General features: G+C 45.5%; 1 protein-coding gene across 9 annotated transcripts in view; it reads left to right on the top strand.

Annotated features, from left to right (window-relative positions):
- LOC111933764 (glypican-5-like) overlaps positions 1-27,717 on the top strand; it is a 370,583-nt gene that overhangs the window by 34,415 nt on the left and 308,451 nt on the right. For 2 of the 9 annotated variants that reach the window (XM_086843676.1, XM_086843674.1), the window contains exon 1: positions 8,618-8,831. The exons of 3 other annotated variants lie outside the window; for them this stretch is intronic. In XM_086843676.1, the coding sequence (XP_086699802.1) occupies positions 8,666-8,831 (166 nt within the window). In that variant the 5' untranslated portion in view covers positions 8,618-8,665. Of the gene's footprint in view, positions 1-8,611; positions 8,832-27,717 lie in introns of those variants that run through there. 4 more of the 9 variants (XM_086843675.1, XM_086843673.1, XM_086843677.1 and 1 more) reach the window with 4 other exon arrangements.

Here is a 27,717-nt window from a genome sequence, read left to right as displayed (position 1 = left end):
TTATGGTGTGATGTGAAAACAGCAAAATGTGATTTTCAATATTTAAACAAAAGAAACCAGTTGTTAAATACAGTTGTTATAAACCACAGCAGTACATGTAGCATATATCATACTTTAAAATGTAACCCAGTGTGCTTACCCTTTATTTTTTCTGATTCTGTATCACACTTGCTCAGTTTTGCAAAGGTGCTGAATGTTTGCACTACAATGATCCTACAAAAGAAGTTATTCCAGAGACTTTCCCAATTCCACCATTTCCAGCTCCTACTCTGAGGGATACCTCTAAAAGTCCACTTGCAGTGAATGCACTGGGCAGTTGCTGAACCAAAAAGAAATGGTGGAAGAATGGTTCCAGCACCGTGGAACCAGGAACCTTTTCAGTTTTCCTGAGGCGTGGACTCCCACAGCAGAATTCTCCTGTTGGGAATGTTTATCACAAAGTCTTCTGCACTGAGATCTTTAGCAAGAGTGTTTGTCTAAAACTGACAACAGTGACTGCCAATTAGAAAAAGCTCTTCACAACATGTATTTTTTAGGAATAACATATTTTAGCCAAATGTGCTTCAGACAGCATAGGCAAACTTCCCAGGCATATTTCAGCAGAGACTTGTGCTCGTTCTGCTCTTGCTGATCCAGTCTTTGGGCTGTCAAGCTGCTCTTGCCCTTCCTAATGAAGTGAACTAGGAATATTGTATGAATGTAACATCTGGAAGTTGGACTTGGTGAAATGTGGCTCTTTTCCCATGTCTATCCCTTTGTACATCTCTCCACTGCAGACTGTTCTGGTAAATGATGGTCTGTCTGCATGCCAGCGATTTTTAACACAGAACTGCCCTCCAGCCCACCACGCTCCCAGTGGGTCTCTGTGCAGATCAGGGACGACTTGTGCTGGGGGACTTTGCACAGGCTCTTGTCCAGAAGTGCAAGGCAAGCTGAAGGCTGGCTGCAGAGCCAGTTGTCTGTCTCCTTTGCCCACCACCTGGCCTCTGGAGGTGGGCTTGAATAGGAGTCTTGGCACTGGGGATGGGTTTGGGCAGGATTTCACTTCGGGGAATGAGGCGAGTCTATGGTTGTTAAATTTAATTTTGAAGGCATGTTCTTAGGCTGGAAAATATAATTATACAGCATCTGGTCCTCTATAGCACATTTTCTATAGCAACAAAAGTTATCTTCAGGGTCTGCTCCAGCTCTCTGCTGGTTGCTGGTGCCAGTGATGCTGACTGGAACGTGCTTTGGTTAAGGGCAGGTGCTGCAGGCTGTGTGCTAAACTTCACCAGCGTTGTTGTTGGATCTCCTGGGGTAATTCCCACAACCAAACCACAGGGAAAGCAGGGACTGATATGCCAGGGCTTCCCGTGGAGCCTGCATCCCCACAGCATCAGGCTTTGCAGCTGGGATGCCAGAAGGTTGACTCTGCCCTAGAAATCCAGTCCCAGCACCCTTTGCAGATGTCAGGTGGGGGAAGCAGGAGAGTTGGAGGCTCGTGCAGGAATGAGCAGGAGATGTGAACATGCCATGCTGTCATCAGCAGGGTGGCAGCCAGCCTGCTTTTGTCCCAGCTGCATGAAGGGCTGTGCTTTTTCACTGGGCTCGACCTGTGCCGTGAGAGATGCAGAGCACTCTCCTCCTGCCCTGTTTCTGGTACTCCTGACAGATGTGATCCCCCTGTGCTGGAGGGCAGCTGCAGGAACTTGTGCCTGGCCACGTTTGCCCCTATTTAACCCCGGGTTTTTACCCTCCAAAGCCTCCCAAGAAGGAGGAGGTGCTTTGTGTGACCTGGACACTCGAGGTTGGGCAGGTCTGTGTTCATGCCAGTGGCAGCTGGGAGCAGCAGCAAGGCTCTGGGTGTGCACATGTTCTCATTAAAGAGGTTCCATTTACACCCCTGTGGGAGAGATAACCAGTGCTGCTGGACAAGTACAGTGGTTCTGAGCTTTGATACAAAGCTGAGCACATAAACAAACATTCTGAGGACAGAAAGTGGTGGCTGGTGGGAATGGTAATGTCAGATGCCAAAGGAGTTTATTTATTTTGATAAACTAGTTGATATTCTAGGATGCTTTTTCTCGTGTTGATAGAGTGTCAGTCTTAGCGAGGAGCTTTGCTATTGATGACCTTTCATGTAAAATTGCGAGGCAGAAAGCAAAGATAAACAACTTGAACAATACAATTAAGGCAAACCCAGAATTCAGTCAATGAGAGACATCAGTTTTAAGTAAATCATCCCATGGAAACAGAGCTATTTGAAAATGCAGTGGCATCACTTACAGTACAGCGGGCAATTAGTTTTAATTAACTTCAAATTCTGACACATAGTTAAAAATCAGCTCTTCTGATTGCCCAGCTAGAAAAGTGAAAGTTGGGGCATTTTGTTCTGCTAGAAAAAGCTATTACAAATATTATAATGATGCTATTCACACTTCTATTATAAATTTTATGTCATCTTTTAAATTTTTATGAAATTGTACTTTTGGAAGATGATCTTGTTCCACACCATAAGCTTTTGCATAAGGGCACTATTTTCTAAGAAGAATCAATTGAAGATTTAGAAGCAGTTTTGAATTCAATAACAATGTCTGTTAATGAGGTCTAACATGTTATGATCTTTGCCTGTCAGGGTAGAAAAAGCCAGGAGTTCTTGTAAGTTTATCAGAAATTATAGGCAGCTTTTGATGCATATTTTAAAGTTAAATTCAGCACTTTTAGTGTGATGGGTCTCTGTCACTATGGAAGCCCCAAGTACAAATTTTGTGGGAGGTGAGGGGGTGGCTGATGTGCATTACAACTGCTCAGAGGAGCGTGAATGTCCTGTCACAGCCCGAGTCCACACATCCCTCTTCCCTGTCTATCCACTCTGACTTCTTAAATATGAAACTTATTTCCATTACTAGTATTTTGAAGCAAGTGAAACCAGAGCTGGATACTTCTGCTGGTGTTATGCAGCCTTTACTCCTTGAGTAATCTTCTTGATTTCCCCTGGGCTCAGAGGCGGCTTCTTACATGAGAAAGTTCTTGCTTGTCCCAGTTAAATTAATTTGTATGCTGAGCCATGCAGGTGAGGGCAAAGAGTAGATTCATTTTCCCAGCTGCTCGGTGACCAGGATGCTTGAGGAAGAATTCAGACAGCAAGGGCTGGTATTGCTGAGATGGGAAGGCTGACACCACTCATCACCTTCCCATGGCTTTGCTCCTGGATTGCATCACGCATCAGCCCTGGGGGGTGCTCTTATTCTGAGCCATTAAAATCCCTGCCTTTTCCTCCCTTACATTTCCAGTGAGGTTTTGAGATAACTGTGTCTCAGGGCATTTTTTTTAATGACCAAAAAGCTGCTGTTCTGGGAGTTTAGGCTGATGTTCTCAGCTCCTGGCAGTCTCTGGGGGCCAGGATGGGACTTGGAACAGATCTAGAGAGGGAGAACTCTGATGTGCTGTACACGGTGTAATCTCTAAATAAGCACAGCAGGTCTGATCTCTGCCACAGGAGATAAGTCAAGGGGCTGAAGGATTTTTGGTCTGATACAAAATAATTGTTCTCTGTTGAAATGCTAGAAAAAGATGAAAAAATGGAAGTATCTTCTGCATTGTCTATAGGATGTGTTCTCTTAACTAGTGGCTGTCCTGCCTTGCTGGGTTGTCACATCAACTGCATTTCTTCCATAGATCTTTGATTGCTCGGTGGTCTAACAATTTTTTTCAGAATTAGTGTTATGGTACAATTAAGGGCTGTGCTTTTCAGGCACGATGGGTTTTTTTTCAGGGGAAAAAAAAAAAAAAGTACCACAGGCACGTCTAAAATGTGCATTTCAATAGGTCTGGTAAAGTGAAAAACATCCCTGAAATAATGAGGCAGCACAGGAATACTGCATTCTGACCATCAAAAAAGGTCTGCACACATTTTTTCAGTGTGGAGTACATGCAGCATGGGAAACAATTCATGGTGTGGCAGCATGATCATTCTCTTTGTGCTCAGTACTGGGAGGGAAGGAGAAGAGAAGGGAGAATAAAACCAATGGTAGTGTGCTGGTTTTGCATGGACTGGTAATTTTTCTAATAGTTTCTCATTTAACAGGATGAGAGAATTTTAAGTAAAATCCCCAGAAATAATTTTCTAGCAGTGCTTTTTAGCCTTGGCATATTTATGAGTATTTCATGCACGACTTTTTTACTATTAAGATACATATTTAAAATTTCATACTCAGCTTTAAATTTGCTCTGACTTGAAATATTCTTCAGAAAATAAATTTAACTTTCTTAAAAGAAGAAACACCAGAAAATTAAAAAACCCTGAAAAAGGGAACTAGTCTTAATTACAGATGGAGGATTTTACACTTCTTTTGAGGCTGATTAAGTTGTTTTTTAAACGAAAAACAGCATGTCATTTGGGCTTATCCCAACGACATAAATAGGTTCCTTAATTTTACTTCTGTCCACTGAGATCTTCAGGTGCTTCAGTGAAACATGTACCTTGAAGAACTGGACCTCCAAAGATAAAATAAAGCTGTAAAGATTGGATTGCTGCCTTTCCTGGAATGGTTGAAATGACACAAACAGCAAGGCTTTCCTCTGGAAGCCGAATTGGCAGGAGCAGACCTCGTGCCCATTAAGTCCCATTGGTGGAAAGTCCAGTTGGAGATGAGCTTATCTTAAACATAAGGGAATTAGTCCAGCTTCCATTTAAATCACTGGCAAAGCTCCAGCTACATTCAGTCAGAGAAGGGCTGAGGCAGCAGGCACACAAAACCCTGTTTCTAGGCCTGATCCCAGCTTTTCTTACACATCCAAAGCTCACGCTGAGTACTGTGGTCACTTTAGCAGGATTAGGCTGAGCGGATTGTTTGGGCAGATTTATGTGGCCATTCATTGTAAGAAGTACCGATACAGTTCTCAGCGATGTACGCTTGATAAATATTCATTTGTTAAAATACAAGGCACCTGTTGACAAGGTAAACTGTGATTGTTCCAAGCAAATTGCTCAAGTGTGGTAGAATGTCATGGACAATAATTGGCTAAACAGCTCTGGTGTTATCTGTAGCCCTGTTCCAGCAAAGCACTCAGGCGTGTGTTTGCCACTAAGCACCTGCCTCCCTCCACCACAGCCAGTCTGGCTGTATCTGGAGCGTGTTTTGGAGAAACAGGGGCTCAATTCCTTGGAGCCCACTGCACTGTGCCTGTGGTGTGTGTTCCCAGCCCTCTGGGAAGTCAAACACAATGCTGGGTTTGAGGATGGCTTTGTTGGGACAGACAGCTGAAGAGCCTGTCACTTTTCACTTGCTGGGTTTAAGCAGCAATCCTGGAGGCTCAGTGGTGCCAGAAGGTTCCCATTTGTCACCTAAGCAGTGTCAGGAGGTGTGACAGGTAAGTGTCACCCCTTGTCACATCCTTGCAAGGATGCAAGGGCCAGCATTTACCTGTGGACTGTGTGTGCACAGACATCACCTGGGGCTGCTCTGCTGATAACCACTGTCTGTCTCATTGTTACACCTCTTTGTTATGGATATAATCAGTGGCAAAAACATGCACCTGAGCACTGTGTGGAGGGTCTACCCTCTTTCTTTTGGAAGAAGGGGGAAAAAAATAATCAAATTCCAGCCTGAAAAATGTAACATGCCGTCTCCATCTTTATTTGATGCTTCTCAATATAGAGATCACAAAATCACGAGAAACGCGAATGTTCCCTTATGTAATGACATAACCAATGTTACATCACCTGGACATTCCAGTTCATTGAGTTTTCTGCTGGGCACAGGAATAATTCTGGTTCCTTAGCAGGATTTTGGGGTGAGGAGGGGAACTGGAGATGATGTAATGGACTGTCCTCTGCTAACAACATGAGGACCAATTAAAAAGTACAAATAAGTGACATAACTTAAAAAGACAGGTGATGAAAAGAACACCCATCATATAAAGATGAGGCACTAAAACAAATCATGTTAGAAAAGAACTAGGGATTTGAAGTTGCCACCCACTGAAAACAATAGCAAAAACCCCACTGAATTAAATGCCTCAAGCCCTTGCACAGGACTGATTCGATGCTATTCATAGAATAAAGTATACGCCAAATAATGCTGTTATTTGTCAAATAAATTATTTGTCAGCTCCATCATCCTGCCATTTCTTTTCTGGCAGAACTCCCACTGAAGTCAATGGGGGTATTGTCTGCATAAAGTCTTTTAGGATTGGGCCCGAGGTTAAACAAAATGCAAATGGGGGCAACTTGTTCATCTTCCTTGGCTTCACAGCCCCACACGTTGGACAATAGTTTGGCAGCTGGGGTACTGTGCCTTAGGATGCTAATTTGTTCTGTCACTGATGCTGATTATTCCCTCATCTCTCTTTAATCTACCTGTTAGCACCTGGATTTGTTAATGTGTGTGTGTAACTTCAGCCTTGCTGTATAACCTGTCTCGGTGTCCACGGGCTCTGCAGTTCCTGGGGTTCAGCCCTTTCGCTGTGCTGGCTTGCTCCATCGTGTCCTGAGGTCTTGGCTATCCTTGGAAAACTGCAGGATGAGCCAGGGACTGCAGCTCTAAACTGGGTGAGCAGAGGGCTTTCAAGGTGACTCGTTCTCTACTTTTGAATTAAGGCGCCTGATTATACGGCCGGCCTGTTGTTCCAGTTTGTTTTTCTTTTAGTTTATGAGTTAAATGGTCTACATCAATTTGTTTGAGGTTTTTATTCTCAAAAAAAGAAAAAAGGGAAAATTAATCTCTTGTTGTCTTGATAGGAACAAAGTTAATACAAGTAAATTGCTTCCAAGATTTGCACTTCTAGCTATTAAAATACAACTCAGGCAACTTCAGCACTTGAGCTCAGCCTCTCATTGCTACCTATGGGAATGTATAATGGTTAAATTAGCTGCAGGTGGGCTCCCCTGCTGCTCCAGAAGCACATTAGAAGCATCTTGAGGGCTGCAAGTAACCTTCAAGAAATCAGACATAAAGGCCTCAAACAATAGTCATTCCTGGAGCTGGTAACGTGCTCCATATGCCTGAGAGGTACTGAGCAAATGGGACTCCTTGTGGGAGACTGCTTGGGTCTGGCTCCTCTGGAAATGGAATGTTTTTGTGAAATGGAAAACATTCAGAGGTGTTGAGCGTAGTTCTGTGCTCAAACGTGTGGTAAAGGGGTTGATCCCAGAGCTTTCTGAGGGCAGTGAGAAGATCACAGACCACCTCTCTGAAGGTGGTGTGACCCCCAGGAAGGGGCCATGCCCCCCCAAACCACACAGGATGGAACTGCTGCTGGCTTTGGTACAAATGAACAATTTACAGCTGCATTTGGCGTATAAAGATACGTTTCCTGGGGTAAAGTTCTATTCTCTGCAGGGACTGCTGGCTGGAGTTAACACTTGTCTCACGAAGACCCTTCCGTGTCATCTGCTAGGAATTTTAGGACGGAAGCAAGCCGTGAAGGAGTGTGCAGCGCTTAGGGGCTTTATGTCCCCTGCTCTCTTCGCTCTCTGTGCCTGTTCCCAAGAGCCCAGGGCCGGGAGCGAGCATGTCCCTCTGCCCCCGGCTCACTCGCACCGAGCGGCGGCTCCGCAGGGCCCGCAGCGATGCTCGGCTGGAGCGGAGAGCGGCTGGAGCGCGGGCCCGGGCGGCAACAGCGAGGGGCTGTGCCCCGGGGGGCTCCGGGAACGGGGCTGTGTGTGCCCCGAGGGGCTCCGGGAACGGGGCTGTGTGTGCCCCGGGGGGCTCCGGGAACGGGGCTGTGTGTGCCCCGGGGGGCTCCGGGAACAGGGCTGTGTGTGCCCCGGGGGGCTCCGGGAACGGGGCTGTGCCCCGGGGGGCTCCGGGAACGGGGCTGTGTGTGCCCCGAGGGGCTCCGGGAACGGGGCTGTGTGTGCCCCGAGGGGCTCCGGGATCGGGGCTATCCCCCGAACAGCTCCCGGAGCAGGGTCTATCCCCCGAGCGGCTCCGGGGCCAGGCGCTGTCCCCGAGGGGCTCCGGGAACGGGGCTGTGTGTGCCCCGGGGGGCTCCGGGAGCGGGGCTGTGTGTGCCCCGAGGGGCTCCGGGAGCGGGGCTGTGTGTGCCCCGAGGGGCTCCGGGAGCGGGGCTGTGTGTGCCCCGAACAGCTCCGGGAGCGGGGCTGTGTGTGCCCCGAACAGCTCCGGGAACGGGGCTGTGTGTGCCCCGGGGGGCTCCGGGAACGGGGCTGTGTGTGCCCCGGGGGGCTCCGGGAACGGGGCTGTGTGTGCCCCGAGGGGCTCCGGGAACAGGGCTGTGTGTGCCCCGGGGGGCTCCGGGAACGGGGCTGTGACCCGAACAGCTCCGGGAGCGGGGCTGTGTGTGCCCCGAGGGGCTCCGGGAACGGGGCTGTGTGTGCCCCGAGGGGCTCCCGGAGCAGGGTCTATCTCCCGAGCGGCTCCGGGACCAGGCGCTGTCCCCGAGCGGCTCCCGGGAGCGGGGCCATCCCCCGAGCGGCTCCAGCCGCAGGCGCTGCCCGCCCGCCCGGGGCTCCGCTCCCTCAGCCGGCCCTGCCCCCGCCGCGCTGGGGGGCGGTGGCGCCCCTCGGGCCCCGCGGGGAGGGGCGGGGAGGGGCTCGGCCGCTCCCGCCGAGGAGGAGCGCGGGCGGCGGGCGGGGGCAGCGCTGCCGCCGCCGGGACCGGCCGAGGCCCCGCGCCCCGCAGCGCTCGGGCCGGCCGCGGCCGTGGCCGGGGTGGAGATGGCCGCCGGCGGGAGCCGCGCCGTCCTGGGGCTGTGGCTGCTGGCGGCGGGGCTGTGCGGCGCGGTGGCGGCGGGCAGGTCCCCCAGCTGCCACGAAGTGCGGACGGCGTTCCAGCTGCGGCAGATCGGGCCCCTCAAGCTGGTCCCCGACGTGCCCACGGCCGGTCAGTACCGAGGCACCCGCGGGCGGCCGCTCCGGCACGGGAGGGTTGCGGGGCCGGGGCTGCCGTGTCCCCGCCGCTCGGCCCGGCTCCCCCCGGCCAGCGCCGCTTCCCGGCGGGCTCGGCGGGCGGCGGCGAAGGGCAGCGGGCACGGCGCCGGCTGAAATAAGCCGGCATCGCCCGGGGAAGGAGAGCGGCGGGACCCCTGCGCTTTCACAGCCTGCAGGTGCTGCTCACCCGGCTCCTCCGAGCAGCCGCGGTGCCATCCCCGCCGCTCGGAGAGATGCGGTCCCTTTGGCGAGCCCCCGGGGCAGAGCGTTCCCCGCGGGAAGGGTCCCTTTGGCGGAGGAAGGCTCGGCAGGCGGATGCTTGGCTTGTTTCGCTGGCCAGATGTGCGGTCCTCAGGCGGGAGGTGAATTCCCCGTGAGCCGGGACTCGGGAAGAGGCGTCTTGCGGGCGGATTCGGGAGCGCTGGCATCGGGAAAGGCAGAGGTGACACCTTGGAGCGAGACAGAACTTGGCTTTTGCTTAGTTAAGCAGTAAGTCTGCAGCACTTGCGAAAGTTGATGAGCAGAGTGTTGTTCCGTTTTGCCTTTTCACGGTTCGGGAACAATGCCTGACAAGACTGAAAGGGGAAAAGTAACACACAGATAATAGGAATAGACTTTTTTTATTGCGAATTCTACAACTAACCCGGTAAGGGGATGAAACGCTTCATAATTAAACTCTGATTAATGTATCATATATCTAGATAATGAAGTCACATTCCTCACTTTTAGGTGTTTTCCGATCTAAACGATTCAGTGAATCTATTTACAGGCACTGGAATAAAAAAGAGACTACCAGTCTCCTAACACAATTTCTAGCTCCCTTATGCCACTGCAATTGCCTATAGGTTTGTGGGGGTACAATGGTGCAAGTTTCAATTTGTTTTATTATTTTTACTTTTTTTTTTTTTTTTTTTTTTTTGAGATCAGTTCAATTCAAAGCCTTCAGAGTTTGATGGAAAAACTTTTTGTTTTAGACAAGCTTTGGATATGTTTTCTGGCACGGGTTTGTGTCTTGGGGATTAAATTTGATAAGCCATTGGGCTGATCTCTTGTGGCTGTAATCAAGTGCAGAGTGCTGGTGATCTTCACTTTGCACGAGGTAGCTGAGATCACACAGGGGTGTAGAGTGTGGAGGAGGAATCATTTGTCATTTTCTGGCAAGAGGAGATCTGCAGGAGTGGCGTTTTGAAGCTCGCTATTACTGTTCTGTGCTGATAGAGGCATCAGATGGTGCTTGTTTTGGGGAGCTAAAAGAGAGACAAAACAAGGCTTTTTATCCATTTTGATGGATGCTTAAGCTTCTCTCCTGAACTCTTCCTGGGAGAAGTTCCTCCAACTTTAAATTGATGGATTTACATTATCTATAAAACTCTGGTGCTGCAGAGGAAACTTTCTCAAAAAGTTGTCTGCTTTCAGAAGGAAGGTGTGGGTCCTGTGATGCAGAAGAGAATCACAGAATCAGAGAATGACTTGGGTTGGGAGGGAACCTTAAAGCTCCTTTAGTTCCAACCCTCCTGCTGTGGACAGGTTTCATTGTCTTCTTGTGTCCTGTCCAACTTCCCTGTTGAATAACAAGCTCTAAGAAAAGAAATGACAAGAGAGAAGATGAGGCAGGGTAATATGCTTTTAAATTTTAGCTCATAAAGGTTTCCTTTGAAGAGGTTTGGAGCAGAGCTGAGGAAAAGTGGTGCATATTGATCTTCCCTGTTGGTTGAGTATCACTCTGCTCCGCCAGAGCTTGTGTGCTTTAATGATCTCTCGCTGGGCAGTAATGCCTGCTGTCTCCTGCCCTCTTGTAGTTAAATACTGAAGTGTTTTCCAGCATTTGCATGGGCAGCAGATATCAGCAAATATATCTTAATATACACACATTTCCCCTGACATGAGGCTCGTTTCATTATGTATTTTAATGCCACACAAATGTTGAAGCGCATCCCCTGGAGATGTTGGATGTCAGCTGAAGTGGAAGAGTGGTGGGCAGTGGTGGGTGACACTGGGGAGCAGTGTGCTCAACTTTCTGCTCATTTCTGCTCATGTGGGCCAGAGCTGCCCTGCCCTGGGGTGCTCCTCAGTCACCTGCACCTTGATTTTGGCTTCTTTTCTCTAAAAAATGAAACTTTTGCAGTCCTGTTGTCTGTGTCTAGATACTTTTAATCACCAAAGTGTTGAAAGCCCTTGGCTAATCTCAAGCCACTGTTTATAGGCTAATACAATAAATCTGGCAGAGGTTAAAGTCTTAATGATTATTAGCTTCTTAGACCCTTCAGGAAGACCAGCAGCTCAGTCAAGGAGAGAGGCCCAACCCAGTGGCCGGGGAGGGAGTGACAGACAGCTGTAAACTTTCTGTCTCTTATTTCACCTGTAATGAAAGGAAATACTTGGGAGAATCAGCAGCCTACACCCTCCTGTGGCATTAGCTGTGCTTGCAGTGCTGAGGCTGGGATCCAGCAGTGGATCCTGGATATGATCCCATCAGGACTGGTGTCTTGGGAGCTGGTTCCCTGTGCTCTCCTGCAGCCAGCTTGTTGGGATTGCTCGGTGGGTGGGAGAGGGCTGGCAGCATGGCCTAAAGTGAGCTGGGTTTGGGCAGGACCTGCTGGCTTCCTGGGTAAAATGTTGTGGCAAGGGAAGGAGGAAGACTCCTAAGGAAAAAAAATGGCTTTTGCTTTTAAGGTGTGATGTGAATCTGGAAGCAACCTCCCTGAAAATTGTCACCTGAATGAGCTCTTAGAGACGAGCAGGAGTTTTCTTTTAAATTTCTCTTCCACAGCTTCCTCCAAAAAACATGAGATATTTTTCGACTCTGAAGTCTAGTCCACTGGTAAGTGCAGGGTTAAGGAGTTGTTTGGGTATGGGATGGGTAAGACATCCAAAGCACAGGCATTTTTAAACAGCAGATCTCCTTGGTCTGTCTGTAAGACTCACTTCTCCTCTGGTGGAATCTGTGCTTCCCTCTGGTACCCTCCTTTTTTGGAACAAATGGAATGTTTCAAGGGTAATTTGCTGCAAATAGCAGACATTGGTCAGGTAAAGGTACTCCTGCCTTGGCTATGATCCACAGGAATGGTTTTTGTGCCTTCCCCAGACTGAGAAATGAGGTAGTATGTCCCTGATCATGTACTTTGATGATCACAGACTGAGCTGGGATGTTTTTGTGGGAGCTCCTTGGTTGACATTTTGATGAGAGAGGATTCTAAGCTATCTCCAAGGATGACAGGCTGTGTTAATCCTGCCAAGGGACTAAGCCTTTGGTTCCAGGGAGTCTGGATAGCTCCAACCTGACGCGTGCTGCCCTGTCTGGAATGGCTCCCAGACGGGGGCTGTGCTGGCCATACCCTGCGAGCCCTGGGTTGTGTTACAGCCTCCACTGCGCCCTGGCACGGGCTCTGGGACGAGTTCCGGACACTCCCAGCTTTTTCTGGGATAGGGAGCATGGTGGTGCCTGCCTGTCCCTGCTTTCCAAGTTCTCAGGAGGAGACCTGAATGGACCCCACTGAAGTCTGTGACATGACATGGCAGCATTCAGGCAGTGAATTGTAGCAGAACCAGAATAAAAGTGCTCTTGTGATTCCTTCGGTAATCGTGGAACCACGAGAACTTCCTACTCACTCACATATGCTCAGTTCTCCCTCTGTCTTGTTGGCTAGTGTCTGAGCAGGCAAAAACCTCAGTCTGTAAACATATGGTAAGTAGAGAGAGAAGAATTGGGCTGATTCTGGGAAGCTTGGAAAATATGTCATTTGTGAAAGAATTTCAGGGACTCTTTACCTTATAACCAGTCATCTTGTAGAAAACTACCAAGGGGATGATTAGCTTTATCTTGTTGTACTACTGGTTTACAAGGAGTGCAGAAGATGCCCTGGCTGTGCTCAGGAACTTGCTTCTGAAGGGCAGGTTTTGTTCTGTTAAAAGCTGCTTTATTCTCCTGTGTCATCCTGCACCCTAAACCAGCAGGAGCGTTCATTACTGGGTATATATTGAATATCCCATTGTAGAGTTGTCATGCATTAACAATTTATACATTACAACTGTTCTACTTTCTGAATAATGACACACAAGTCCTAGATTCCCACCAGAAGCCCCTTGCTGCATGTGGTGCATGCATTAGACTGGATCTCATCTCACCCCTGTCTCTGGCACAGCTCCATGTGTGTTGAGAAAGGAGCATGAGCTAAATCCCTATTTTAATAGATATTCCCTGAATATCTATTAAATTGCCCATTTTCTTCTGAAGTGGGTCATGCCACACTTTATTTTCCTGTTTTTCTTTTATTACTGCTCAGCTTTTCTGCCTCCCTAATGAGAGCAGCGAGGTTCCCCTGGTAAAGGTGTAGTGGCATTTTGCTCACGGTAACATTCTGCCACTGTCTGCTGGGTGTCAGAGGAGACATGGACTTGCTCTGTTGGCTCTGGGAAGTTTTTGCCCCATCAGAATGAGAGACTAAAATGCTCTGGTGTGAGCTGCAGTTTGTACTTGGGTACTCTGTCCACCCTTGTGTGGTTGTGTGGGACTGCCTTCAGTGGGGTTGATCTGGGAGGAAGCACTGCTGGATGAGCACAGTTCTGTTTATGCACTGGAACTATACAGGGTAGTTCAAGACTGTTAAAAGAAGGCACAAAAAATAGACACAAAAAAGTCCTGTTTCCATGAGGTTCCTGTTTCTTTCTGAGAAATCTGATTGTTACCCAAGTTTGAATTGTTCCTGGTGTTACCCTGCAGCTTGTTAGAGTGGAAAGTGTTTTTCCTGTTACACTTTGTATTTGTTTATTTATGAGCACACAGGCTTCTTGGTGATTCCTATCACAAAGTGAGGGAGATATCTTTTGGAGTGGGTGGACTGGTCCAGAGTGAGATGAAATCTGTTCCTATCTTTGTTCCTCTCTGAGTAGCCCAGAACAGTCGTGCCTCAGTTTCCCTGTCATGGTATATTACTGTGAGTGACTTCATTGCTGAAAACCCACCATGAAAGGGTGGTAGATTGCAGCCAGAAAAAATACCACTGAACTGTACCTTCACTTCTTCAGGCTGACTTTCACTTAATTCTTTCCTCAGGTGAGGGAAAAGGCTAGAAGTGACATTGTTTTCTGAACTGGGAGCTGAAGGTGAAAGCTGTGCTTCCTTCACTTCTCCTCTGGTGTGATCTGTTCATGTTCACTTCTCTGTGCTTGCTGAAATAACTGTTCTGAGTAGAAGGAAAGCTTTGCTCTTGCAGCTTGCAGCTCCTCTGGAGTAAGGATCCTTCCTTCATTAATCTTTTCAGGATTTTATAGCACTCTTCAGGCTCAGACTGTCACCAGAAGTGTTAACCTGAAGCTGGTGATGACCGTGGATGCAGGCAAGGTCTCACCAGCAGTAACATCATTTTTCCCCTTCTTTTCCCATGTCTTAAATTTCTGTTTGACGCAGGGCCAGCTGCCCACTCTGTAATGCCCTCTTGGGAGTAATCTATAGGCAGAAAAAATGTGTTTAAACTTACTTAATGCCTCATAAAGATGGAATTGCTGTTCCACTGCCAGATGGAAACCTGTAGTTTTCGTATCTATGAGCCTCAAAATACATCGTCCTTGGTGACTTGCATGAGCATTTGGTCCAGGTGAGAAGAAAAATGACTTACTCAGATCAGCCTTTCCTGTAAATGTCTTGGGAAGGTATCCAAGAGTCAGCAGTGAACCTACTCTCCCCCAGCACACAATCTTCTTGTCAGACTGAGTCAAATATTGCTACAATTCACGTGGTCTATTCATTCCCTATGAAATCTCTGCTGAAAAAAGTATGTAACCATTTTTATTTTTAATGGTCAGCTCAAGATCTGGCGGTTCTGGAGCTGAACTGGACCTTGGGATGGAAAAGAAGCTTAGTAAGAAATGACTCATCCTAAAATAGTGGCGGTTCCCAAGAGCTGCCTCTGGAATACCTTATGTGCCACTGGAGTTTTGCTACCAGATTTTTATCAGAAGAAAGCAGAAAAATAATGTTCCCCCACCCCCATGCCAGTGTGGCAGGTTTGAGCAGACAGCTCTTAACCAAAGGGCAGTACTAATGAAAAGGCACAAATGTGATTAGCGGGAACAAAAGTTGGCACGATAATCGCCATATAAATCAATAAAATAAATAGATCAAAATAAAGAAGAGCTTTTATAAGGATTAATCATGAAAAATGTCATAGCCTGAGGATCTGTGAAAAGCAAGGATATGTGGAAAATGCACCCTGGGTGGTGAAATGGTTTTGCTTTTAAATGGTATCAAACTAGAGCCAGAGTTCCAAATACTGTAAAGTCTTTGTAATTGAGTCTTTGTCCCATGAAAGCATACAATGATGTGATAAAGAGGCATATGTTTAATAATAGTTCAAATGCATACTCATCACATACCAGTTTAGAGCAAAGCTTTTGCTTCTAGGGGAAAATACAAATTCTGATGGATCAGAGTGAGTTCCCAGACAGCAGCCAGGCCAGTGATAATTTATATCAAAATTTATATCAATTATATATACAAATATATCAATTTATATACAAATTATGGTGTGTATCAGTCTGTTGATTTGATAACACTATTTAAAATGATAGGTTCATCATCATATCCATGAAGATATATTTAAAGGTATTTGTTTTGTTCACATAGAAGGAACTTCTGAGCAGCACCAATGGATGAAATAAGGCACCTAGCTAATATTTAATGCTTTATCCTAAGGATAGAATAAGATAGGGAGGAAAGCCTGTTTAAATCTTTGGCCAACCAGTTAGGATTTAGTGTTTTAAGGCAGTATATTACTTGATGGCAAAACACAAAATATTTCTGCACAATATCTTCTGTGTAGATGCAAAAAAAATAACCAGAGCCTCAAGCTAAGAGGTGGGTGCACAGGATTCCATAGCACAGACTGAGGAGGAGAAGGTTTTTTCCCCCTTTTTGTGTCCTTCCTGACCCAGGGTAGATCCAGGTGTGCTGAGACTGAGCCTGGTGTGGACAGGGAGCTGTCTATGTTGTGTGTGGAGTGGCCATAGCAGGACTGTGCCAACCTGCACTGATACTTCTTTTATGGCTGCATTTTGTCCCTGACAACACCTGAACATTTTTTATGGCAATGCTGATGATGACACAATGAGCCCATTGTGTGATGCAGCAGCACTGCTCTGTCAGAGCACCCTGTGGAAGAACCCAAAGACCACGTTTGCCTCCCTATCTCAGGATGTGAAATGAAACTCGGGTGGCTTTGCTAATTCCATGCTGAGTGCAGCAGTCTGATGGTGTCTGATGGCAGGTGAAGCTCCACAGCTTGGTGGGGTGGCAGCCACAGGGTCCCTCTGGGGCACAAGTGGTCACTTCTGTCCAAGGTGCTGCCCAAAGGCTGACCCTGGCAGTCTGACAGATGAGTTTTATGGATTGCTTGCCTGTCCTGGACCCTCTTGGGGCTCTGTGCCATTGTACAGCACCAAGCACAGCAGTGTTAGACAAATGATTTATGATGGAGCAATCACAACCTTGCCTTTTCCTATGGGTGCACACTATGCATACACCTCCAGGAGAATAAATCTATCTATTTTAGTCTTTTCAGTACATCAGTTTTAAAGGAGGGTTATTAATTACCTTCTTAGTGTATTCATACATACGTGATTAATGAGTAAAGTTTTAACTTGTGAGATTTCAGAGCACAAGCTGGAAGAATACAGAAAGAAATTAAGACAATGGAGGAATTTTGAGTATCACAAATGATGCCATTACATTTATTTTGTGGACTCAGAAGTCTCAGGGGAGTATCATTGATACATATCCTCAGGTTCTGTCTTGCATTTTGATAGCTGATATACAGAAATAAAGAGCCAATTGCACATTGCATAGGAACCTCAGACCTGTGGAGGACAAAATTATTCCCTTAGAAGTTGTCTTTCTATTCTTTTCTTTTGAAATGTAGTTCTCAGCCTACTTTATATGATTCTGTGCCACATTCTGCTTTTCTCTGCTCTTACTGTCTATTAATACCGATGGCCAGCATACATAGGTACTTAAATTATATATGTATATATATATATATATATTAAAAAAATAAATATTTATTTTTAATTTTTTTTTGTCTTCTGATAACTCTGCTTGCTTCCTGGGGTCATGGTCTTCGCCTGTGCAGAGTTCTTGCATCACCTGGTGGATGTGAGAGGTTTCTGAAGCCCATCCTCCTGTGAGGAGCTCCTTGTGACAAAGAGCCCCCGTGCAGACCACTGTCACCTCCTCTAAAAACAAATGAGAGACAGATTTCAGAGAGCTGCACTTGCAAACCTGACAGTATCAGCTGGGTCATGCCAGCTTTGTTTGGTAGCTAGTTAAATTGGATAGTTGGGCACATCCCTAGATGTTAATGGTTAAATGTATTCATTGTTCCAACAAGGCCCCTATTCATAAGGGGACTGTTCTGTGCTCGTTATGCATGCATAATTCCCATTAATGCTCCTGGGGGTTAAGGGTGTATAGTGAGGGGGGAAAACGAAGCTGACGTTTACACATCCATGTTTGCACTCAGAGAAGAGGTTTTATAACACAGGAGAAACTGATTGTGTTTCCACAGATCCCTTAACTTTAAGGAAAACTTTAAATCTTTGCTTTAAAGAGGGAGTGGGAACCAGGGAGAAAGTGTCACTTGCATAAGCACCTACTTCCTTGCACACCATACTTTGTCAATGATCAGAAATATTACACCAGTGCCATTATTGTAGGAGCTTTTGAAAGTAACAAAGTGCTTGGAAATTCAGGGTTCTTATTTGGCTATCAAAATAACGACTCCAAATCTTTAACTTCTGCCAAAAAAAAAAAAACTTCTGCAAACTTTTGGCTCATCGTTAATGAGGGTGATGAGATTTTTCTGATTTATTATACAATATGGGTGTTTCCATAGGAAACCTTCAGATTAAGATTCCTCACTCTTAGGTGCACATCAAAGTCGTGTAAAAGCCATAAAGAAGCTCAGCACTGCCTAAGAAAGCCTTTCAAGTTGCAGCAAGTGCTTGAACTACTGAAGGTTTTGAAGTGCTCTAATCTCTGACATGGGTGACGTGCTAGGCTAGCACTTTTTGTTTTGTCACAAATCATCCATGCACATAGTGCAAAGGGACCCTGACAAAGTCATTTTACTTTTGAAAAGGGCTGCTTTTTTTCCTACCATTATGTCTCCCATTCACATCTACATGTTTGCTTCCACTTTGTTCAGGTCTAAGTAGCAGGGCATTTGCATAGTCTTCCCTTTGTCCTCGGTAAATATGGAGTAAAATGAGCAAGATCCGTGCTGTGAAATTAAAGCTCTACTCTTGAGAGATCTTAAGGGCCAAATCCTCACAAAAGGTACAGCAACACAGTGCCAAAGGAGCTGGTGTCCAGGAACAGCTTGCTCTGGGTGTTTGTGCTAGGAAATGTGAATAAAGGGGGACTAATCTGTTGAAAACTGGATGTAATTAGAAAAATACACTGCTGAGAGCTGCTGAAAGATTAGAATAACAGAAAATAGTACTGAAAGAGACCTGAAATGATCATCTGGTCCATTCCCTCTACTTGTGGCCAGAATAAACTGTTTAAATCAGTGAGAGAAGATCACAGCATCTTTGTCTGTTTGTTCCAGTGCTTAGTTACCCTACTGCATTTTTTTTTTTTCCCTAGTGCAAAACTTAACTCATCCTTACCAAAATACATCACTATCCTATCCTTAGGACCTTCCTCTTTGCAGGAACACTCAGGTGACAACTGCTGTGAGACAATGCTCTGTGCTTTTGCACTGGTCCCAGAGCAATAAGCTTGTTGGTGTAAATGAATAAATTTGGGTCCCATGCACCTGGAATGAATGAATTCCAGATGTGGTGACTCATTAAGGATTATAACTTGGTGGTTGAGCCCTAAGAATAGATTTCTTCCTCCTTTTTGAATATTGTGAAGAAGGAGCAAACACAGAGTGTGGGGATAGCAAATCCCATGATCAGGGAAGGCAGAATAACAAATTCACAGATTTGCCATGTAGTGGTAGATGGGAGCAGAAAAAGCAATTTTCAAGTTGAAAATGATGAAACTTTGGGCAGCAGTCGAAAGTAGTGGGAAAGTGCATTGTTGTGGCAAGGCAGCATGGAGATACCTGGAGATACGTGGAACATTTGCTCCTAACAAATAAAATAGTTATTTTTATGCAGTAGATTTATATATATTATATAGATTTATAGTAGATTTATATAGATTATGTATTTTTATATACTAGATTTTGCTGGTGCTAGGCAGCTCACTGTATTGTAGGTGTGGAGGTGAGGTGGCAATTAGGCTACAGAAAACAGGAGACAGTGATCAGAATTTTAAGTCTTGCAAATAGACATGGGATTTCCAAAGCAAGTCTGAGTATCTCTAATTTTTCAGATTGAGGGGAGCTCAGAGGGTCCTTAACCCTCTGTTTTTCAGTGTTTCACTGGTTTGGGGTGTTAATTCTTGAGCAATGTTTTATTGTTACCGATGTAGGGAAATTATTCTTCTTGGCTGAAAAAGGCTCAAAGATGGGAGTTAAATTTTTGTCCCCAGGTGGATTTGATCTTGCTCCAGATCCCTCTAATCCAGTCCTGTGCTGCCAGCAGTGTAGCCATCCCTGGCATGATGCTGTGCCCAAATTCAGATCATTCTCTACTGTCCCAGGTCAGAGCTTGTGTCTTGCCCCCCTAAAGCATGTCTGTCTGTCTGCAGAATGCTGCCTGGCTGGGCTTTTCATGGCTTGTCCTGAGAGTCTCTCAGAGGGTGGAATCATGGCATGGTTTGGGTTGGAAGGAATCCTAAAGATCATCTTGTTCCAGCCCTGGGACGCTTTCCACTAGACCAGGTTGCTCTAAACCCTGTCCAGCCTGGCTTTGAACACTTCCAGGGATGGAACTTCTGTAACTTCTCTGGGTAACCTGTGCCAAGGTCTCACCACTCTCACAGCAGAGGATTTCTTCTTAATACCTAATCTAAACCCACTCTGAGTTTGAATCTGGTCTCCCTTGTCCTGTCACTCCATGCTCTTGGCAATAATTCCTCTCCATTTTTTTGGTAGGTTCCTTTCAGGTACTGTAAGGCTGTAATTAAATCATCCTCAACCCTTCCCTTCTGCAGGCTGAGTAATTCCAGTTCACTGAGGCTCTCATTGTAGGAGAGGTGCTCCATCCCTCTTACCAAATCTCAAACCATTATGTCCTGTGTTCTGCTCCATTGTTCTCTCACAAGGAAACACAAAAATTGGGATCTGGAAGGCTGGAGGAGCAGGGGCTTGCTAAATAATTTTTGGGGAACATACCCAGGGGTTTACATGGTTGCCCCGTGATGGTGGTGAAAATATTTCCTCCCTGCAACTCACAACAAGATCCAGCTTTAATTAGTGCAGTGTTCCTTCTCTTTTCACATGGGTGGTTAAAAGGAGTGGTGTAATGAGTGTGAAGGCAAGAGAAAAAAGCATACGTAGAAAAACCACTGGCTTCCCAAAACAGAGTAAGGCTTTTAAAAAAGGGAATTGGAATTGGAAGCACAACAAATTTCTTAGAGAAAGTCTTTCAAACTTCTGCTCAGGGAAGACTTGGCTTTAATCTCCTAATCGTAGTTTTGAAGTTTGGGAAAAAATATATCTGTTACCACTCGAAGCAGCCTAAAGTTGTATTTGGCTAAAGAATTGCATTTTCCGTTTCAAACTGCAATAATCAAATTTATTCTTTCTAATCTGGTTTGCCTTAGATATGTCAGGAAATCTAAACATTTGCATTCCCCCAAAAGCAGCTGTGGTTTGGCTGTACCTGCTTGGGATCTAAAGCTTACTGGGAGCTTCCCCCTTGCTGCTAACAGACCTGCTGTGCCTTCTCTGGTGGAAATAAACCTCAGCCGTGATGAAAAGTCTCAGTGTCATTTGTTGGCAGGGCTGTTGGCTTAGATTTGGCAAGTTTGTTCTAAGTCACTATCACAGGTGCCAAAACATGAGCTGAGCAGCAAGGGCTGCCTGGGGCCGGCTTGTGGCAGCTTGGCTGCTGTGTCTTGGTGGCTGCCACCCCCTGCCCACCCCTGGCTTTTGCACAGGCAGGTTGAGAGGAGCCAGCCCTGCCTCTGTGCCCAGCTGGCTCCAGGCAGCTCTGGGACAGGGGGCTGTGCTGGCCACCCCAGAGCTCCAGCAGTGATGCTCTCAGTGGGACAGCACAAGCGAGAGGGGAAGGATAATCATTTCAATGTGCTGTGAAAGTGCCTTGTTGGAGTGATGGCAGGGAAGAAACATGATTTCTTAATTTATAGAACAGGTGCAGAGGATCCAAATGAAAAGCAGGTCTTGGGAAAACACTGAACATGGACCTAGCAGAGGGCACTCTCCACTAGGAATTGCTTACTAGCCTAAGCAAACTAATGAAAGAGATCTTCCTCTTTTTCATGTTTGAAACAAAGTGTGGAGCCTAAGGGACTGGCCTAAGGTCAAATGGACATTTTGGTATTGCCAAATGTAGAAGCCCATCAGAGGTTTCCACACTGGGTTTTGAAAGTTGTTTGTCTGTGGTCTCAGCTTAAAGGCTTTTAGAACATCTTCCTGCCTCCCCTCAGCCCTTGGGGAGCAGTATCTGTTTCAGAATCCATTATCCTGGCTCAAGAAGTTCCAGAGGTTTTGCTGCTGGACACACTGCTGGGATCCTGGAGAGGCTGGTGGAACATGTCCTGTGCAGTGAGTATGGCTGGTACCCAGAAATCAGGGAATGCCCCCTTCAGGTGAGATTTCATTGTGGACTGTCTGTGACTCTCCAGAAAAATTCTCTTTCTTATTAAGAGCAGGTTTTCCTGGGATTCCTGGCTGTCATCCCTGCTCTGGGATCTACTCAAGAGTTTGACCCAAAGCTCTCTGAGCTGTGTTAGTCTCAGGCTGCTAAATCCCCACGTGAAGCCCAGCCCAGCGCTGTGTCTGTATTTTGTTGTATTTTGTATGACTTGATGCCTCTGGGTGTCTCCATTGACATCTGGGGGTGCTAAACCAAGCTCTCTGATATTTTTATCTTCCCTCTTTCCTGCAGACATGGTCTACTGTGGGAGAAGTGATCTGAGCAAAAATCTAGGTTCAGCCTAGACCATCAAAAACAGGCTCCTGGCATCTTGTGTGTGACCTGTGGGGTTGTCAGCATCTCAGATTTATGCTGGATGAGTGTTCCTCTGCATTTACTGTCGTGTGTGTTGGGCTCTTCCCTGTCCCTCCTGCTGTGGGATCCCTCTCAGTGCTTGTGGGTCCAATTCATGGCATCAGAGTCCAGTTTGGCAGCAGTGACAGCTGCTGATTATCTGGGTAAGGAACCACAGAAAGGGAACGAGATGCAGAGACCTTGTGATGCTGCAGTCTTGCTGCAGCCTCTTTTAATTAATTACTGTGTCATGGGTGATGAAGTTGAAGAATTGGCCCTGGTGAGGGGTGTCTTGTCCAGCAAGCAGTTGCTTAGTTTTGGTTCAGCTCTCCCTTTTGTGTAAATAGTATTAAGAGTGCATGGTGTTGCTCTTAAAAATCTTGGGTATTTCACCAATTTTTATTTGTTTTTTATAGTTTTTTATATATTTTTTATGTAAATATAAATATAAATATATTTTTATATATTTTTTATATATTTTTATAGTTTTCCTGTTTCTTCTCCCTGAAAATAAATAATGAAAGTGAGAATGGGATCCCAAAGAAATTGCTTCAAATGCTGGTAAAAACTGATGGAAATCATCCATTTCTCATTCTGAAGTCATACACAAAAATGGTGTTACAGGCCTACAGGACAAACTCATTGAAAACAGTAGGATTTGGGTTATAAAATTAATACTTGGGCAAGACTAGTACATATTTTTAAAGAAGAGAAAACAGTTGTCTTAGCACTTGGCTTCATGTATGGCTTTCAAGTGAGATGGCAAAAACAGAAGTACTCAAATTTTGGAAAGAAAGGGAGTATAGAGGACTTGCTATTCCTCTCCTCTCAAATATTGTTCTTGCAGTTTCCCTTTCCGAGGCTGTAGCCCAAATGTCCAATAGTCCCTTGGTTCCTTTAGATTTATCTTTGCTTTTATTTCTTCTTTCTAACCTTCTTACAAATTTTTATGTTGACAGATAAAATGAAGAAGAATAGGAAATACATTTTATTGTGAACCTGTCAATATTTTTGAAATTTTCTGTGCTTTGCCACAGCAGGTAAAGCAAATTAGGAAGTAATTCCTATTAAGCTGGTAAAACAATTGTTAATGTCTAAATTATCATTAGGGTTTGAAGTTGAGATGAATGAAGTGATTCACACCTCTCATAAAGAATTTTATGTTCTCCCTGTAGGACTAGATAGGCAGGCTGTGTGCTTTGCATTCAGAAGGTGTTTTTTCCCCTGACTGTACAGGGCTAGAAGCCTACTTCTTTCATTTAAACACAATTCAGTTTTGTTGTAAACTGTGTTCCACTTTAGGCTTTCCACCTCTTGTGGTTTCTGTGGCTCATTCTTTAGGTAAGGCAGGGTTCTGTGGCAGTGAAATGCTGTCCCCTCTGGAGAGCAGAAATGCAGCTATGAGTTCGTTGTTCTTGGATGAAACAGACTAGGAAGATTTACTAGACTCCTCTAGAAAATATTTTGTGTGTATGATTTTTTGTTAGTGATGGAGAAAATGTATGGGATTTACTGCTTGGAATGTGATAAGACATGATGAGAGACGAGTCATAATAGATCTAAATTAATGAAAGTTCTTGTCATTTTTCTCCCACCTCTGCACTCAGCTATACATGCTGTCCCAGGAAAACAGAGGAAGAAGTTGGCATTGCAGTAAATGTAGAAACTGTAGAAACCCCCTTGCTGAAGATGCACTCTACCAACCTAAGTTGTTTTATTATGTACTTTATGTACACCAGTCTTCTTGTTTTTGTATTAACTCTAGGAGAAAAAAAGGATGGATCCTTGAGAGTGTAAATCTCCTGAATTTGCATGTACTGTGTAGTTAGCAAGCTCTTTAGCAGTCACGGTCCTGCTGCCTCCCAGATACATCCACCTTCAAAGAATATCTCACTTATTGCTGGGCTCATGGGAAGTTATTAAATGTAATCAGCATTAAAGAATTTATCATCCATCTAAAAAAGTGCAAGGCACTGAGCCATGGCCACAGTGCAGTCCCTGGGCATGGCAGGGATTCTTCACCTGCACGTACCAAGCTGAGTGTCTTCTCAGATGTTCAATTAAGAGTTTGCAGTGAAACTCTGGAAAGTGGGTTTTGTGCCTTCCCACTGAAATTTTGCAGGTTCTGGTGTGGGGAAGACCAGAGGGAGGGGGTAGTGAACTGTGGGAAGTTAATAATTCTTTGTTCCTTCAAGAGTCTATTTACCAGCAGTAGCATTATGGCTGTTTGCCATTGATGGCAAAGATGCATCTTCCAACACACTACTGACAATCAGGGAAACACTGGAAAATCTCCAGTTGTAGGTGTTTTGTAGATTTGTTCCAGGACTTTTTATTCCTGTGTGTGAGTTCCATCCCCTCTTCCTCCTTGCCAGAGGTCTGGTAACAGGCATGAGGCAAGGAACAGTGAACTCCAATTGCCTTCTTAGCTCTTTGCCTTCAGCCTCCTGGGTACAGCCAGACTTCCTAAGGAACAGCTCGGGAAACTGAGGGTGAGTGACATGAAAAGTCCTCTCCCTGCAGCAGCTGCTCCTCCTTGAGGGGAAGCTGTGGCCCATGGGCTGGAAATGTGTCCAGCTGCTCTGCTGCTCCAGGACGTCCCACAGATGTGCAAACACTTGGAGGAAGGCAGGGAGAAGGGCAGCTGAGGGGCCAGGGAAGGATCAAGAGATGGGAATCTTGTCTGAGGAGAGGGAATTTGAAGAGTGAAGGGTTTATGCCTCTGTGGGTTCCAGGGAGTAGCGGGCACATTCGGTTAAGAGAACCCAGATGCTTTTTTTGTTCACTGGGTCCAAGCACAAGCCAAGGTGAAAATCCTACCAGGCAGTGACCTATGGGGTGAGGCAGAAGGTACACCAAAAATCAGAATACAAGAGCAGTGAGAACCAGGCAAACAGCAGAGGGAAATGGGAAAAACTTGAACAAAATGCACCTAGCAACAGGCCCTTAAGAGCTGTGTGTCTGGAAGAGTTCCTGCTCTGGAAGCTGCTCAGGGCTGGTGTCTGATGGTCTCCAGCTGTCCTGCAAGCTGTGGCACTTGCTGATGCTGCCAGCTCTCTGGAATCAAGGCATCTAGTGCTTCTTGCTGTCCCCCTTCTGTCCCACTCCAGGTTTCCACCACCCTTAGCTTTGCGGGTTTAATTCCAGTGCCATCAAGTAGTTCTTCAATTTTGTGGTGTTTTATACTTTTTGTTTCCATGTCTGCTCAAGAACTCTTGAGCAAATGCAAGCTATTTGACTTGACAAAGCTGGAAGCAGCTACACTTGCTGGTGGTTTCATTAGTAGATTATCTAATTTGTGCTTGGTAAAATTTGAGGTGTTTATCTTTCGGCCTCGATTGTTTCAACTGGAATAGCACATCTGGTCAAAGCCTTAATTATGTTTCTGAGTATTTCAAAAGAACAGAGAATGCAAAGGATCTAGTTAAACACTATCTCTGGTAATGCACATTCTGGAAGAAGGAATGTAGGGAAAGGAGGTGTTCACAACTTGTGTTTTCCAAACTGCTGGATGTATGCATGTTGTCAAGTTACATATAGATGCTTCTTTGGTATTTCATGAGCTTTTTGCTTTCAAGGGACCTTTTAATGTGCTTTTTGCCTGTGTGGTCTTTATATTAAAACTGATAGTTGGATTATTTTAACAAAACAGAGGAAAGACTTAGATTGGAAAGTTCTTTCTGCATAGTCAGAAAACGTGTGTGGGAGGGCCTGGCTCCAGCACACCTGAGGCAGGAAGAAAAGACACCTCAGTCTGACTTAGACTCTGCTCCCTGGAGCTTACCTGGCTTTCACCCCTAGCCCACAGAGCAGGGTTATTGAGTTAGCTGCTGTTTTATGTCCCAGAGCACTGGTGCACTGGCTTGTTCATTTTTGTGCTAATTCCTGGCACTACTTCAAGCATAGTAACTACCATATTTTACACAGTGACAGATGAAATAGTTGCTGTTGGACTCTGCACACGTTGAGCTGATGAATTGAAGATACTTTGCTTTTTAGCTGAAGTTTAGTTTAGTTTCTAGATGAAAACATTTCATTGCTTGCAGTGGGCCTGAGCTGTGGCACAGCAAGGCTGTGCACAGGGAGCTGTGCTCCCTGCTAGGTGAGGATGGCCAGGGGATGAGTTTCCTGACAGCAGACTTGCAGGTGAAGGTGGTGATGGTTTTAGCACTGTTGGGGCACATGAGCTACATGAAGAAAGAACCTCACAAACTTGGGGCAGCCTGCAGTGGCTGGATTCCCTTTCCTTGATGTGCTGGTGTGGGCTCTGCTCATACCCCAAGTAGTTGCCAGGAGAGCCCTGGTTGGGAATAGTTCCTTTTTCATCTTATTTAGCCTCTTCCCCTGAATTAGTTCGTGTTTAATTGCTGAATTTTCCTCAAGCTGAGGCAGCAGCTATACCAGACAGATGACTCTCAAGAAGGATGAAGTGTTGGCTCCTGCTCAGCTGGGCCAGGCACAATGCAAGATACTTTTGGCACCTTTCTCTGTGTTACTAAGGCATAATCACTCTTGGAGTCTTTGAAGATATTTGTACAACATTAAAATCTTGGGCTTTGGACTAAAGCTTTGTTTGGAAATACTGTTGAAATGTTTGTCAAAATACAAAGGCAAAAACTGTCAAAAGACAGATTGCACTGAGCTCACCCTCTGATCATGCCTTGCTCAGGACTCTTCTGTGCAGTAGAAATTAGAGGTTCAGCTTGTTTGAAAAAGCCTGTCTTTGAAAAAGTTGGTGCAGGTAAATCAGTTAAAGCGAATAAAGTTTGGCTTTCTGGTTTCAGAGTATGGCTTTTACAGTGTGTACAGCATTTTAAAGACAGAACTGTTAAACTGCATGGTCAGCTAACAAAATGAATAAAAAAACCAAAAATTCAGTTTTTAGAAGAAGTTAATTTTGTTTGCTAAACAGGCCTGTCTGCTTTTGGGAAATTATACTGATTCAGCTAGTTTTCATGGCCAAAGTCTTAGATTTTGTTTGTACCAAAGCTCAAAATGAAGTCCCAAACTTTTTGATTCAAAACAAAAAAGTTTTCCACATACAACAAAATACTCCAGAGCTGATTTGAATAGAGCTGGCCAGATGGATGTCAGGTAGGGATACACAGTTTTCTGTCCATTTAGCACCTAAAGTAATTTATAATTATGACAGGGAAGTGTCTGAAGGTGATGCCTTTGGCATGTATTAATTGCTTTGGGGTTGCACAGTAGTTTTCAACAGGGATCATTGATGCATTCCAAAACACACGTGCTTTGGGTGCTTTTTTTTCCCTGCACTTCTGAATGTGACTGTTTTTCAAAGTGGAGAAAGATACTTTATCCTGTTTTTTATAATAACTGTACAGACTAAAGTCTGTAGTTTTTCTCACTTTAACAAGTAAGCCAGGCCACGGTTTTAACCAGTACTCAAGGGGAAAAGGCTTGAGTAGAAAAATAATGTACATAATCAGTGGAGTAATCCTTACATCTGATCTGAAGCAGAAAATTAATTTGTTTTAGGAAAGCTATAAACCTTTTGGAATTGAAGCCCAGGCATGTAGAGTTGAAAATGTTCTGCTCTGTCAGTAAGTTAATGCATAAGAAAATGAAACAGAGGGCTGCTGTGGATGCAGGTGCTTTGCATATGTGACATAGGGTCTAGCAGAGGGCTCCCATCACGGTCAGGGGCTGGAACACACGGGAATAGAGAGCTGGGTTTGTTCAGTTGTAGGAAGAAT

This window comes from Cyanistes caeruleus, chromosome 10, assembly GCF_971803275.1.
Source record: "Cyanistes caeruleus chromosome 10, bCyaCae1.hap1.1, whole genome shotgun sequence".
Lineage (NCBI taxonomy): Eukaryota > Metazoa > Chordata > Aves > Passeriformes > Paridae > Cyanistes > Cyanistes caeruleus.
This window is presented reverse-complemented; position numbering and strand designations above follow the sequence as displayed.